The sequence below is a fragment of the Lepidochelys kempii genome, chromosome 2, assembly GCF_965140285.1.
Source record: "Lepidochelys kempii isolate rLepKem1 chromosome 2, rLepKem1.hap1, whole genome shotgun sequence".
Taxonomy (NCBI): Eukaryota; Metazoa; Chordata; order Testudines; family Cheloniidae; genus Lepidochelys; species Lepidochelys kempii.
The window spans coordinates 74,748,340-74,765,094 of NC_136381.1; the positions used below are offsets into that span (position 1 = coordinate 74,748,340).

Consider the following 16,755-nt stretch of genomic DNA (forward strand, 5'->3'; position numbering starts at 1 on the left):
CTACCTTCAGTATACATGAAGAGCAACTGATCACCATCCTCTTTGTAGCAGCCCTTAACATATTTGTAGACTTATTAAGTCCTCCTCAAGACTAAACATGCTTAGTTTTTTAGAGCTTTCCTCAGAGGTCATATTTTCTAACCTTTTTTTTTGTTACTCTCCCCTCTGGATCTCCCCAGTTTGTCCACATCTTTCTTAAAGCGTGGTTCCCAGAATGGACATAGTACTCCAGCTAAGGCCTCACCACTGCCAAGAACAGTGGGACAGTTACCTCCCATGTCTTACATACAACCTTCCTATCAATACACTCCAGAACTAGCCTAGCTTTTTTCACAATTGCATCACATTGTTGACTCACTCAATTTGTGATCCACTGTAACCTCCAGATTCTTTTCAAAGGTACTACTGCCTACCCAGTTATTCCCCCATTTTGTAGTTGGGGATTTGATTTTTTTTTTCTTAAGTGTAGTTCTTTGCACTTGTTGTCACTGAATTTCATCTTGTTGATTGTTGGACTAATCTCATCCTACCAAGTGCTTGCAATGCCTCTCAGCTTGGTGTCACTAACAAATTTTATAACTATACCCTCCACTTCATCATCCAAGGCATTAAGAAAAATATTGACTAGTTCATGACCCAAGATAGACCTCTGCGGGACCCCATTAGATAACATCACCCCAGTTTGAGAATGAACCCTTGATCATTACTCTTTGAGTATGGTCTTCCACTCAATTATGCATCACCTTATAGTAATTTTATCTACATCACATTTCCTTACTTTGCTTATGACAATGTCACGTGGGACTCTGTCAAAGCCTTACTAAAATCAAGCTATATCAGACCTGGATCTTTCCCTTCCCTTCCCCCCCCCCACCCCCCATCCACTGGGCTAGTAATCCTGTCAGAGGTTCTTGACAAATCTATACTGGCTATTACTTATAATCCTATTATCCTCTAGGTACTTACAAAACAATTGTTCAATCATTTGTTCCAGTACCCAGAAAGCTAGCATTTTGGAGGACACGATTTACCATATCTTTCATGAAAATCTGACTGAGATGGACATCTACAGAAGAAGTGGTAAGTAAAAATTAAATGTCTAACATGGATCATTCTTACAATAAAATTTCAACTTGGTCAACAGATCTAATTTTTGATGAAGTGGTTACATGGATTCAGTTGTCCTGAACCCCCAAGGCACTGTCTTAGCAGATATGAAGTCACAGCATGCCAGGTAAAGAGTTTGGAGCAATGATCTTATTAGATCTCCTTCACAGAAACACTTTTCATTTTGAAAAACTACAAACAGAAGCCATGATGCAAGTGACACCGCTCACTGCCCATAACTTCCACTTTCCTAGCTGCCACCTAGTTACAGAACCTGCTGTTTTACAGACAGTTTGCAACCTCTACTTTTATTAAATCATGGAGTTCCTCAAAACATCTTCTCTATTCCTAGATCTCATTGACTGCATTGCCTACAGCAAGGGCCTGTCATAGATGCAGTGGAAATAAGCAGATGTGCCTGGCACACTGTAGGAACACCTTGCAGCAGTTAAATGATGCTTTCTTCAAACGGATTATGTCCCACTTCATTTCACATCACCACTTTTCTGTGATTTTTTGTGTGCCCTCCAACAAGAATTTCAGGACACTTACCACTGGTGAATAACCCTTGGCGTATTTTATTCATCTGGGTACCCACCATTGCATTAGTGTATAATGTTGCTTTCACTAAGGTTGTCACTTTTCAGATAATATAATTCCCAGTTTTGCACCAACGTTTTAAAGCTTTCTTCAGTAACTGTACTATGCATTTAATACAGACACTCTCTATTGCATTCCTTTCCTTTGCTGCTTAATCATCATATTTATTACTAGATTTTATCTGCAGCTTTATCTAGACTCTTTGTGTTCTGCATTCATTTTGCTTCCCCAAACAACCTTATCCTTCCATAAGTTATTTTTAACTCAGCTACACAAAACACATGGTTGGATATATTCTTCAGACTGTCTTCCCTCAGGAGAGCTATCCTCTGACACAGAAGGCATTAGAGGTATACATTTTCATCAAATCAGATTTTTAGGTTCAAACATTTTATGAATATACAGTATTTTAAAATAATATCTTACCTGAACAAAGTTGTTCGACTTTTGTGTAGTTTAAAGCTACTATGTCATTAACCCATGCAATGATGTCATGTCTGCTCATAGTCTCTTGGGTTATAGAGGTAGAATACACGTTGACCGCCATTCCCCAACTAGAAAATAAAAGTTAAATAAATAAATCTGCTTGACATTTGAATGAATTTATTTGATACATACATTTTTAAAAGAGCAAGTTTCATGTAATTTCAATCAGTGCTAGTGAAGGAAACAAAACTGCACAGTCTGTAAGAAAGAGCCTGCATTAAACACACCTTTTCTCTTTTCTGGAGAAAGGAGGCTAACTCCACGTAAATTTTCTAACCCACTTTGGCAAGGGGTGATCTCCCAAAGGTCCCCTCCTATGCCAACTATAGCAGAAGGGCAAAGAGCAAACTTTAAAGAAGAGAATATCATACAAAAGTTTGTGGCATTTAGTTAGGATGGTAGCTAGGATGATGGCAATTCTTTTTAGCATACATCTACTAGGAGCAAAGCTGAAGGGTAATTCAGAGAAAGCATGGTCTAAAGGAATTTGATCAGGACTAGTGAGCCGAGACTCTGAAGTTCTAGTTCTGTTTGCCACTTACTGCTGTGTGACTCTGCAGTAATTTAATATCTCTATCAGTTTCTCCAGCTACAAGTTTCCTTATCTAGGTGCTGTGATTAGTTAATATACATAAAGCACGCTGAAGATGTATGATGTTCTACAAGTGCTACATAATAAATATACTAGACTACATAGATCATAATAGTTATGAGCATGACATCAGCTCAGGACAATTATTGTAAAATAAAACAAAGTTTGAATACTCTGGAATGTAATGGAAAACAAAAAATTTGAAAAAACACGCAAAGAAAGAAAAGCTGTAAGCTTAAGTGTGGTTTTGTTTATGAAGGTGACTAAAATTAGCACCTTTTAACTCAATATGATATATGTTCCTTAAGCATATTTGGAGCGCTCTCTCTTGCTTTATTGACAAAAATAAGCTTTTCCTACTTTGACTCTGGTTAATTCTACAGACCCAATACAGTTAGCTACAGGGGACTGAGACAAATTCTTTTCCGATTCATGCCTCAAATTTCTTTTAATTAAGTGCAATATGTTTCCACCATTCCTTTTGTGCTGAAAAACATATCAGCTCACTATAAAGTTTGCCTCCAAATTCCATTCTTTCTATTTGAGATACTGCGGATATGCCTATACTATAGCCACTCAAAGTATTTTCTGGGGAAATATGGGAGGAGTCACAACCATGCCAAAATACAATGTATGGTATGTTATCCTGCAAAAATCAAAATAATGTGTCACAGAAAACGGACAGTAAATTAAAAAAATCTCTAAGTAGCAGTAACCTGCCATCAGCAAGAATCCATGGAATAATGTAGACAAACATATACATTTCCATGGATGTCCAAATGGATGAGCTGTCTATCAATGGCGTGCACAGGCTTCCTCGCAGACAAGAAGACTGGAAAAGCTTGCTACATATCCATACACCCTGGACCTTTACTATAGATTTCCCCATATTTGTAATTGTGCAGTGCTCCACATCTTTCTTAAAAGATTATTCATGAGTTAACAAGTTTTCAAATGAGTGAATTTATTGTAATGTGCCCAGGAGTCTATCCAACCTAACAACATCTAGTGGGAAACCCGAGGTAAGCGGACTGATGTTGGCTTGATTTGCCTAAAATGCTACCAAGGTAGCCACAGCAGTAATGAGTCAAGACATGAACTACAACTGTCTAGGGAAGAGTGGGACCAGGCCAGAGTTGCCCAGGAAACAGAAGATGGCCCAGACTGGAGCTAATGCATAATCTTTAACAGTTCCTGGGGATAGTGAGAGATGGTCAGGGCAATTTAGATAGATATCTTTGAGGAGACTGTGCTAATGGGAATACTGTTTGGGAAAGATAACAGATCCTGGGTTAGAGGGACCCTGACTTAAGTGACAAGTCACAAGGATCTTGTAAATTGGAAGTACTTATATTTGAAGTGTAATATTCAATATACTTTAAGATGTTTACTGAGTAAGATGGTTTGTCCTGTTAATCCCAATAAGTGGTTCTAGGAATTCTTGTTCAAAGTAAGGTTTGTAAGTTGCCCCTTACCAAGACAGAATGAACCACCTCAAGATGACATTGGTAAAATTTGTAAAATTCCAGTTTCTTCTCCATTTTTAGAGTACACTTCAATCAATGCATCCGATGGAGTGAGCTGTAGCTCACGAAAACTTATGCTCAAATAAATTTGTTAGTCTCTAAGGTGCCACAAGTCCTCCTTTTCTTTTCTCAATCATTTGTACATTTCTGAAAGAACTGGGAATATTAATTGCTAGACTACTGGAAACCTGCCACATTTTCAGAACTGGAAGCTCTGAAACTCACAAAACTGCTTTAAATCTTCAGCAAAAGTGAAATTTTATTCTTAGAAGTAATAAGATGGTTTGTGGGGGACCCACTGCTTATGCCTCAGTGATTCCTTATAGAAAATGCTCAGTTTGCTAGTTTAACTGCCAGCCCTGAAATTCAGCCTTGGATCTGAGAGTCAAGCTGGGTTCTCTCTCTCTCTCTCACACACACACACACACACACACACACACACACACACACACACACACACACACACACACACACACACACACACACACACACACACACACACACACACACACACACACACACACACACACACACACAGTAAAGGTTCTATTTGCCAAATTATGCTCTCAGTGAAACCTGGGTAGTCCCATTGTTGTGTCGACTGCACTGGTGCCGAGGGTTGTTCACTTGGTAAACATTAAAGCAGGAACAATTTTTCAACATCTGGACTGAGATGAGGAGCATTGACAAGGATTTAGCAACAAAGAGTGCCTGATTACTTTTAAAGGCCCATTATTATGGCCTGTTAGAAACTTATCTCCCAAGGCCAGCACTGAAGAGAGGTTGGGTAGGCATAAATTTGTGTCTGTTACTGAACATTACCTGAAATTTGAACTTAATTTTTGCCAACCCTGAGACATGTGGGATTTCTTTTCTCCTTTCTGAGCTAAAGAAACATCAAAAAGATTTTCATCTCTGTGGTTTTAGTATTAAAGAATACAGTTGACCTGTTGACTCTAAAAACAAATAGCCAAAGAAATCTTCAGTGAAAATTTAATACGTTAAGCTACTCTTTTTTAAAAAAAATCATTAGTTTTTCCAATTACCAGCAGTTTGGGGCCAGCGAATTTAGCCCATCAGAAATACAGTTAGACAAATATACATCTGTCAAGAAGGAAGAAAGTAATAAACCCATCATAGCACTCTTCCAAAAGCCAATACCAAAGAAAAACCCACAACACTTATTACCTTCAGTGACAGTGGTAACATGAGCTACATGCTATACTACACAGAAAGAACAACTCCACAGAAGGAAAACTGTGCAAGGAAATTAACAACATGAAATTTAAAAGGATGCCCTGAAGTAGCTCTGTAACTTGCATAGTGTTGGTACAATAGTAAGAAAATATTTTATTACAATCAGGGGTCAAACACAAATTTCTCAAGGTTAATACTAAAGAGATGACAATTTTCTATTTACAAGTCTAGATGTATATTTTTGGCCATATCATGCCAGTTTTTAAATACGACCCATTTTAAAATAGAATTTTTCCATGAAGTCATTGCGGGAGAGCGACTTCCACTCAATCAAACACAATGATAAAGCCCTTTATTTGCAATGGTTTATACTGTATTGCATTCCTGAATCTTCCTTTATATCTAGGGTGACCAGATAGCAAGTGTGAAAAATCGGGACGGGAGTGGGGGGTTATAAGGATCTATATAAGAAAAAGACCCAAATATCAGGACTGTCCCTATAAAATCGGGCCACCTGGTCACCCTATTTATATCTTCTTTTGAAATAGTTTACAATGTACCACTAAATTCTTTGTACACCACCCTGGAGTTTATTCCAATAGAGGAGGTTTTTTAAATAAACAAAGGAAAAGCTTAGTTGTAAGATCACATTTAAAGTAAGTGTGTTCTAAATCAGTGCTCATTTTCTGTATGGATGCTCACACAGACTATCTTACTATAAATCAACAACTATGCAGGAAAAAACAATCCACTACATGTAACATGGGCCAAATTTTCTAAAGAGCACAGTACCCAACATGCTCATCTTTTGAGAGTCTGAACCAAATTTAAAATACATTCAGTAAAGTGCAACATAATGGCTAAGGAGGCAGAAAGCTGTGTTCACAACTACTGACCAAGCAACTAAGAACTTGCAGATTTTATTATGTTTGTTACCCTGGCTCACCAACCTTTCCCATGCCCACTTGTTTGCATCGTTGACCTGTTATGTTTGTCTTTTTGACTGTATGCTCTTTGGGACAGGGACTGTCATTCATTGTGTGTCTGCACAATGCCTAGTTCAATGGGACCCAACCTAACTGTAGTCTTTAGGCAAAACCACAATACCAATGTTCAGCAACAGCTAGAGATACGAGTTAGATCTGGAACTCCATCTTGGGCCTTCCATACCCCATACTTCATAAAAGTTCAGAGCAGAAATTTGCGGCTCACAGACCTTACAGTGAAGAGTTAGAAAATGTGCTAGTTAGAAAAAAAGAGTCATTCATTTCAATTATGAAAACCTTAAACTGAAATCCATAGAATTGCTAATTAATATTTATCAGTTTTCACATTATATTATTAATTCAAGCCCTGTTTCAGCAAGACACTTATGCATATGAGTAACTAAGCACTTGAGAGTCTCATTGATCTCTTCGGGTACGTCTATGCAGGGCTGGGAAATTGCTGTGCAGGTGTTTGGGCTCAGGCTGGAGCCTGAGCACTGGGACCCCACAAGCGTGGGTGGGGTCCTGAGCCCAGTCTCCAGACCAAACCCAAATGTCTACACTGCCATGTTTAGCCCTACAACCCAAGCCCCAGTCAGCTGACCTGGGCCAGCTACAGTTATGTCACAGGTCTTTTATTCTAGAGTAGAATATCAGGATTAATCAGGTGCTTGAAGTTATGCACATGCTTACAATAACCTGATGGATCAGGGTCTTACTAGTTTAGCATATCCCTTGATAATACATAGTCTGATCCAAAACAAAACTAGATATTTGTGTGTGGCACAATATACATTACAGGGTATGATAAAAGTGTTCCAGAAATGCTTACAGATAATTATGACCGATAAGAGAAATCATCATCGAGTTATATTTGGGGAGAACTTTTTGAATGTGAAATATTTACTTAGCAATGTTTTTTTTTTTCCTAAAAAGCAAACAATTGTTGGCAGCAGAAGTTATTTCTGCCAAAAGCAGTAATAGAGGCCAGATAAAGGATAAAACAAGTGAGGAGTACTTCCAAATTAGTTTGCCCATTTTATGGAATGTATGAAACTATCATTTTTCAAGAAACAGACAGAGGACTTTTGTAGATGCTAGAAGTAGGATAAATCTGTGGATAAATGGATAAAAAGACTGTTAAAATGGGAAAATCTTATTCTAATAATGCCAAGGGAAATCATTCCAGAAGTCCTCCCCTGACAGTACCCAAGATACACATTTTGAATAAAAGGAAAGCTCTCAGAACAAAGCTGTTGAAGCAAAAGATATGAACAAATAGGCCAAGATATAGATGAGTGAGTCTGCCCAGGTCTGTGTGGGAAGTCCATTTAAAATGAATAGCTTCTGCAAAAGAATAAAAAGCTCAAAGCAGCAGAAAAACAGGGAAGCTTATGATTCACTCTGGCCATTTTTCTATGGGAGAAAAATTATTGATGTCATCCTGAACTGGGGGGGATGGAGGAGAGAGGTTGTTTTAAGATTAGACCTTTGCTGCTGTCTTAACACAGATTATGTACAGATTCAGTGTTCAGTTTTGATCATTAGAGAGGCCAATTATACTCCTCCTGGGGCTCGCTGTATTGAAAACAATTTCTGGACACAATTTGGGCAAAAAGCTGCAGCACATCCTGCCAACATATGATGCGCACTCTCCAATTTTCAAGCCACAACATATTCCTGTACCAAAAACAACTGCAAAAAACAAAACAAAAACCAAAAACCACAGAATTTTCTCATAGGTCACAGAACCTGTAACTGAAATGAATTATGTAGCAGGTATTACAAATTCTCTGGTCTAGTCAATCACCCATAAAATCTGCAAAGATGAAAAACACCCTTCTTACTTGGTATACTTCTCTCCATACCCTAGCCAATACATCAAACCTTTAAAAATAGTGAAGGTCATTCTCTGTGCATTGTACTTTCAAGTGTTACCAAACATAAATAGCATCTTAATTTTTGTAGCAAACTATGATGTTCTGACCCAGAAAAAAATTAAGGTGTTTGGATCTCAATGATTGGTTTGAGACCAAATGTAATTAAGTACTACACAAGGTGTAGCATTATACAATAGCAAACAGTTTGCTAGATAGAAAAATGCATACCACTTTATTCAGACAAGTTTTCCAGGTCCCAAAAGCTCATCTAAAAATGTTCAGACAATACAAACCCATTGGGGCTTTGGAGACAAAACCTTTAGAATAACCCAATAAATAGTCCCGCATTATATTATTTTGCTATTGCTTGAAAGATAATTTTGCTTTAAGTTTATTCACTGAGCCAACTGTGAAAGTATAGTTAATACTTTGCATTATTAGAAATTAAGTTACAAATTTCATACAAGTGATGTAGTTCTTAAAAACACTTTAGGGCACCTCAAAGAATCCAAGCCATGTCCAATGGCTTCTTTGAATTTTATGTATTTTGAGTTTCCACTCTCACCTCTGCACAGAAAACTGACAATTTTTTTCATTCTTTGGCTACTTTCTCCATACCTTTTCCTGCTGTTTTTTTACCACTACAGTATTTTGCTGCAATTCAGTAAATACAATATTTGATAGACCTTCAAAACTGTACGGACAAATCTATATTAGACCCAGCTTATGCATAACAACAAACTGTGTGCTGTTTCTTAGTGCTTATGTATTTACATATTCACTGTTTGTAGTTAAATAGTTAGCAGATAACGGTATAACATGATCCAATTGCTAGACGTTGACGCTAGACAAATTCAGACTGGAAATAAGGTGCACATTTTTAACACTGAGGGTAATTCACCATTGGAAGAATTTACCAAGGGTCATGCTGGATTCTCCATCGCTGTCAATTTTTAAATCAAGGTTGGATTATTATTATTTTTTAAAGATATACTCTAGCTCACAAGAAGGTATTTTGGGGAGAGTTCTACGGCCTGTGCCATACAAGAGGTCAGATAGTGGTTCTTTCTGGCCTTGGAATCTATGAATATGTTGTCATATCTTTGGAATTAACATGGATTGAACGTGTCTGCATTTGATCTGTATAGATAGCTTTCCACATCAACCTTCACCAATGTAGTTTTAGCTAAGTTTGGCTCAGGTAATAGTACTGGAAGACAGCTATCAGCAGTTTGCCCTGAATGGATGTGGGTCCTAATCTTTAGAGACAAGCATCAGCTTTACAATAATTGATCCCCACCCCAATAGTGTCTATACTCTTATTAGTTGTGTGATGTATCCAGCAATGGAGCTTGTGCTCACAAACATGATTGGGGTTTGGACCACCCAATCTTCTTTATGCACTAGAGCTCACACATCTTATGAGAGGAGAGCAGTAGCAGTGACCAAAGAGACTCATTAAGACAGGAACAGGAAAGTTTAAGGTAGAAGTATGAGATGTATATGTTTTTATATATCTGAGCAGCTTGGAACCAATAATTCACAATATACAATATAAAATGGTGTCTTACAATGACGGTTGGAGCAATACCCGGTTGGACTTCTGAACTGGCCGTAAGGTAGGAATTTAATGTGGCAAAGCTTAAAGTGTCAGTGAGGTAACACTTTCAAAACTGGCCAGACTTTATTTAAAATATTACCACTGAGCTAGTCTTCAGCACCAAAGAGTTAAGCTTGAATTGCTCCTTTGATGTTTTCTTCCAGAAGGATGAGATTAAATCTATAAAATTTTCAATGAGCTAGGCATTGGCAATGGTGCTTGATTCCCCTTGTTTCAGCTCTTTTCACATTATACATCTGTACATTATTCATTCCCTATATTAAATCTGAGTTGTAAAATTTTAAAAATGTACATAAAATTTAGATAGGTCACCAAGGATGAGTTCTGATCATCTGTGACTGCAATAATTTGAAAGAGAAGATTAACAAATCTGTGGTTGGTCCCCAATGAAACCAAGCTTGAACCCACCAAGAGAGACTTTGGATTTTAGATTCTCTTGATACAGTTGTTCAACTCCTATTTAAATTAAAGAGTTGCTAAGCACACTTATGAAGACAATACAACTGTATATGTGGAGCCATTTACAAAAAGCAAAAGGTATCATGATATAAATACATTGCCGCTTTATTAAACTCCTGGGTTGGATGCAGCAGACAACAGATCAACCCATGAGTAGATTATCTTTTGTTCTGGGCAGAGGACGATTAGCAGTTACACATCATGCTTCTCACCAGTACGGAAGATTTCAAAGTGCTTTAACAAACAGATAAAGATTTTATCCCCATTTAACCAATGGGAAAACAGGCACTTTTCAAAATTGGCCTTTAATTACAGGTGCCTAAAACTTGAGATGCCTAAGCCCACATTTTCAGAGATGCTGAGCACCTGCCACTGCCACTGGCTTTCACTGATGTGGTGGGTACACAGCCACTCTAAAAAGACTGGGACTGTGCAGGCTTTCCTTCAGTTCTAACTTTAATTCTCACTCTGCAATTTCAGTCCAGAGACTGCCCATGGTGTTTAACTGCTGGGTAGTTTTCAGATGGACAAGATTCAGCTAGTAAGCAGGATGAAATCGCCCAATTAATTTAATTTTTGACCTGTGCAGGATTCTCACTTGCATATTCAGAGCACTGACCTACTGAACCACTCATGTATGTGGGCTTCAAGATAAGGTACCGTAACACTACATACTCATCCTCACTGGGGACCTAAGCAGATTCCAAACTCCCCACATACTTACTAACAGCTAACTATGTATAAAGCTCATTCAAGCAATAACTAAGCAAGAGTGAAGAACAGAACAATTTATGAAGATTCAATTAGTGTAAGCATCAAGGAAGAAGGGGAACTACTTAGAGTGGTACAAAGGGAATGACTAGAGGGAACAGGATAAAAGTCACAAAAATTGAGCCTAAATGTTAGGAAGAACTTCATGACAGTGCGATCTATGAGACTGTGGAATAGCCTCCCCAGGGAAATTGCTTGAGACATCTGAAACTAGGCTGGACACTAGAAAGTGTCCTGTAAGGAACATTCTTTCATTGGCAGAGAGATGGGCACAGTAAATATTTTCTATTCTTAGCTTCTACTTACATAGAACCAGGAGATGATCAAGGACCAACCCTTCACATCTAGAACTGCTTGACCCTCCTACCCTACATATTTCAAAAGACAAACATTTCTAAGATTAAAATTCTTATTTTAAACTTTTAAAAATGTTTTGTGCCTGAAAAGGATCAAGAGCACTCCATTACAAACCATTTCATAGCCACTCTTGCATTATACTTCGAGGAGGCAGGGGCATGATCAGCAAGGACAAATTTAACTTTAATTAGCTAATCTTTAATTAACTTCTAACTGTAGTTTCATATGGTCTTCTAATATATTTAAATACATTAATGCTATTTGATTCCACCTATCCACCATTCTCTAATATATCTCTGGATTTTTCTTACATGAATAATCTCTCAAATTATAGTCATGTCACCCAGGGCCCGATTAAAGCATTCCAGAGCCACCACCTAAATGTCTTACCTCTGCACCATGGCCCTGATACTTGGGGAGCTGGTGGCAGGGGCTACCCACAGAACAACCATCTGCTGGGCAGGTTTCCAACACCACAGACCACCTGAAAACTGGGGATTCCACACAGTCCTCAGTTTCCCTTCCTGCCAATGCCATCTCAGCAGAGCTATAATGGGATGGCAGCACTGAGCCCACACCATGTGTCTTCTGTTAGGTTTGTGTTTTCAAGCTTTCCCGCCCAAATGCACCCATAAGAACTAGAAAAAAATATATATATATATATATGATTAAATGAAAGCCTGGATTCTGACATAGAATCATAGAATATCAGGGTTGGAAGGGACCCCAGAAGGTCATCTAGTCCAACCCCCTGCTCGAAGCAGGACCAATTCCCAGTTAAATCATCCCAGCCAGGGCTTTGTCAAGCCTGACCTTAAAAACCTCTAAGGAAGGAGATTCTACCACCTCCCTAGGTAACGCATTCCAGTGTTTCACCACCCTCTTAGTGAAAAAGTTTTTCCTAATATCCAATCTAAACCTCCCCCACTGCAACTTGAGACCATTACTCCTCGTTCTGTCATCTGCTACCATTGAGAACAGTCTAGAGCCATCCTCTTTGGAACCCCCTTTCAGGTAGTTGAAAGCAGCTATCAAATCCCCCCTCATTCTTCTCTTCTGCAGGCTAAACAATCCCAGCTCCCTCAGCCTCTCCTCATAACTCATGTGTTCCAGTCCCCTAATCATTTTTGTTGCCCTTCGCTGGACTCTCTCCAATTTCTCCACATCCTTCTTGAAGTGTGGGGCCCAAAACTGGACACAGTACTCCAGATGAGGCCTCACCAATGTCGAATAGAGGGGAACGATCACGTCCCTCGATCTGCTCGCTATGCCCCTACTTATACATCCCAAAATGCCATTGGCCTTCTTGGCAACAAGGGCACACTGCTGACTCATATCCAGCTTCTCGTCCACTGTCACCCCTAGGTCCTTTTCTGCAGAACTGCTGCCTAGCCATTCGGTCCCTAGTCTGTAGCTGTGCATTGGGTTCTTCCGTCCTAAGTGCAGGACCCTGCACTTATCCTTATTGAACCTCATCAGATTCCTTTTGGCCCAATCTTCCAATTGGTCTAGGTCCTTCTGTATCCTATCCCTCCCCTCCAGCGTATCTACCACTCCTCCCAGTTTAGTATAATCCGCAAATTTCCTGAGAGTGCAATCCACACCATCCTCCAGATCATTTATGAAGATATTGAATAAAACCGGCCCCAGGACCGACCCTTGGGGCACTCCACTTGATACCGGCTGCCAACTAGACATGGAGCCATTGATCACTACCCGTTGAGCCCGACAATTTAGCCAGCTTTCTACCCACCTTATAGTGCATTCATCCAGCCCATACTTCCTTAACTTGCTGACAAGAATACTATGGGAGACCGTGTCAAAAGCTTTGCTAAAGTCAAGAAACAATACATCCACTGCTTTCCCTTCATCCACAGAACCAGTAATCTCATCATAAAAGGCGATTAGATTAGTCAGGCATGACCTTCCCTTGGTGAATCCATGCTGGCTGTTCCTGATCACTTTCCTCTCATGCAAGTGCTTCAGGATTGATTCTTTGAGGACCTGCTCCATGATTTTTCCAGGGACTGAGGTGAGGCTGACTGGCCTGTAGTTCCCAGGATCTTCCTTCTTCCCTTTTTTAAAGATTGGCACTACATTAGCCTTTTTCCAGTCATCCGGGACTTCCCCGGTTCGCCACGAGTTTTCAAAGATAATGGCCAGTGGCTCTGCAATCACAGCCACCAATTCCTTCAGCACTCTCGGATGCAACTCGTCCGGCCCCATGGACTTGTGCACGTCCAGCTTTTCTAAATAGTCCCTAACCGCCTCTATCTCCACAGAGGGCTGGCCATCTCTTCCGCATTTTGTGATGCCCAGCGCAGCAGTCTGGGAGCTGACCTTGTTAGTGAAAACAGAGGCAAAAAAAGCATTGAGTACATTAGCTTTTTCCACATCCTCTGTCACTAGGTTGCCTCCCTCATTCAGTAAGGGGCCCACACATTCCTTGGCTTTCTTCTTGTTGCCAACATACCTGAAAAAACCCTTCTTGTTACTCTTGACATCTCTGGCTAGCTGCAGCTCCAGGTGCGATTTGGCCCTCCTGATAACATTCCTACATGCCCGAGCAATATTTTTATACTCTTCCCTGGTCATATGTCCAACCTTCCACTTCTTGTAAGCTTCTTTTTTATGTTTAAGATCCGCTAGGATTTCACCATTAAGCCAAGCTGGTCGCCTGCCATATTTACTATTCTTTCGACTCATCGGGATGGTTTGTCCCTGTAACCTCAACAGGGATTCCTTGAAATACAGCCAGCTCTCCTGGACTCCTTTCCCCTTCAAGTTAGTCCCCCAGGGGATCCTGGCCATCCGTTCCCTGAGGGAGTCGAAGTCTGCTTTCCTGAAGTCCAGGAATGCGATTGTCTGAGCAGAGGCCTCAATCTAGCTCTGAGAACTCCTGCTATTGGTCTGTGCAACCTCAAATAGATCAATATTAATAAGATGACTTATCTGGTTTTAAAACTTCAGTCATGTCACCTTTAGTAGTTTTCTTCCAAGACTAAAACAGTCGCGTCACTCTCCTCACATATTTGGTTGCTTTATGCTGTACTCTCTCCAGCTGCAGTGGGTGCACTCGGAAAGTTGATTCTGGTTATAGAAATATTACCAGTATGTTCTCTAAACTTAAAAATTCATTCCCATTCTGGAGATATTACTGCCCTTAACAGTATTCCTTCATTTCAAATGCACACACTGTATAACTTCCAAATTAACCTCAGATAGGGTGGCCAAAACTGGACTCTACACTCCCTTGTGGAATAAACTGCCCTTTATAAAAAACTGTTTGCTCATCATCATTTATATAATAATTTTTTTCTTGATACAGGCCAATATTCTATTAGCCTACTTTGTTGCAGCTGCACAATGAATCAATTTTAATGTTGGGACCAGGATGGATAAAAACAAATTTTAAAAAATGATTTTTTAAAATTTTAATCCTTGGATTTTTAAATTTAAAAATGGGATTGTTTTGATTGTTATTTAAATTATAATAAGTTTTTCTTTCTAACAATAGACCTGTTTAAAATTAAAATTTAATATAAAATATGTTAAGGCCTAAACTCATTACAATCTCTTAAAACATTTAAGTAAAAAATAAATAGGCTGAATTCATAAGCCTCTATCAAAAACTCTGAGTCAAAGGATGCTTGTGCATACAAAGAATGAATCGGGGTGGGGGTGGGGGAGGGGGAAGATCTAATTTCTGAGTTCAAGCTTTATAAATATGGCATAATAGGTCATGTATCGTATTAAGGGCTCGATCCTGTGAGAGAACCAGGGGCTGTGCTACTAGATGCAAGAGACCAGCAAAGTCATCACCGGCATTGGGACCTGGCCTGTGACTCCAGGAGACATCATCATGTATCTCTTCAGGGTCATCCTTTGAGCCCACCTGGATGGTCTCATACTCCTATTTTAAAGCTTCTCCCTACCTGGGCTCTGACTGGCTGTTCTCAAAATTATGAATATTTATGATTCCACCCACCATGGAAACGTAGTTCCTGGTTCATGGCAAAACACTAATCTGCCCAGTAACAACCAGCCCTTGCTTTTGAATCTGGGCACTTCAACTAAATGGCCTTGCTCGGTGTCCTTGCACATACACACAGCCAGATACAAACAGAATTAGTTTCTCAACCGCCCCCTGGTCCCTACACAAATAAAATGCTGCAGTGCAAAAGGCAGATGGTTACTTGAGTTGAAGTCTTGGATTGTTGTTAGCTTGTTTTTATAGTGGTAAGGTTAGGGTAGAGTGGTAGAGTTAAGTGACTAGGGAGAAAGAACAGAGTATGCAACAAGGAAGGAGTAACACTGGTGTTAAGCAGGATGCTGTGGGAAGAATGTACAACATTCTTCAGAATGCAGTCTCTAGTGTTGATTTCAACATCAGGGAACAGCAGAAAAAAACCTGCTATTGCTGTAAGTGGTAAAATAAACCCTATTTGGAAGTATTTTCAAGAAGTTCCTGTACCTCTGAGTAAAAGAGGAACGCATGCCAAATGTAAACACTGCAAAAAAGAGATGCAAGGGCTGGTTGTCAAAATGAAACTTTATGAAAAATGCTCCTCAGAAGGCAATGACTTTGACAATGATGATGTGGACAAGTCTGACAATCTAGATCAACTAATTAGTAAACTTATTTTTGCAATATTCATATGGACTGCCTACCATGTCCTACTATGCTAACAAACTTTAACTTTGATTATTATAGTAAATTTATGTTTTGAGTGGATTACTTATGAATTTCAAAATGTTTGTATTCAAAATATAATTGGTATGTTAGTTGGTTGTCGAAGTATGTCAATGTTTTACTGATACTGCAGGACTTCTGAAGTGATTTCTTAATTGCTCAATATAATCAAATCTAGGTGAAGATTTTCTGTTTAAAAGTAAAGTTTTACTAGGGATTTATTAATGTCAACATTTAAAAATGTTCTTTTTTCAAACTGTTTGGTATGTTGCTAGAAATAAAAGTTTAACTAGATTTAGATAATCCTTATGCTTTATTAATTATTTCCCCTATAAAACTAAGTTTAGAAAATAAGTTATATCATTGAAACAATGGTACAAGCAGCTGCAGTAGAAGGACTCTTTCATTTACAATCTTATTTTTTAAAGCAGTGCACTTAGTAATACTCAGTGAGAGAGAGTGACTTTTTTCACCATTTTC

At 39.1% G+C, this 16,755-nt stretch overlaps 1 protein-coding gene across 4 annotated transcripts in view; it reads right to left on the minus strand.

The window, feature by feature from the left end:
* MAPRE2 (microtubule associated protein RP/EB family member 2) overlaps window positions 1-16,755 on the minus strand; it is a 171,062-nt gene that overhangs the window by 65,785 nt on the left and 88,522 nt on the right. For all 4 annotated transcript variants that reach the window (XM_073331254.2, XM_073331255.2, XM_073331253.2 and 1 more), the window contains one exon: window positions 2,134-2,261. In XM_073331254.2, the coding sequence (XP_073187355.1) occupies window positions 2,134-2,254 (121 nt within the window). In that variant the 5' untranslated portion in view covers window positions 2,255-2,261. The remainder of the gene's footprint in view (window positions 1-2,133; window positions 2,262-16,755) is intronic.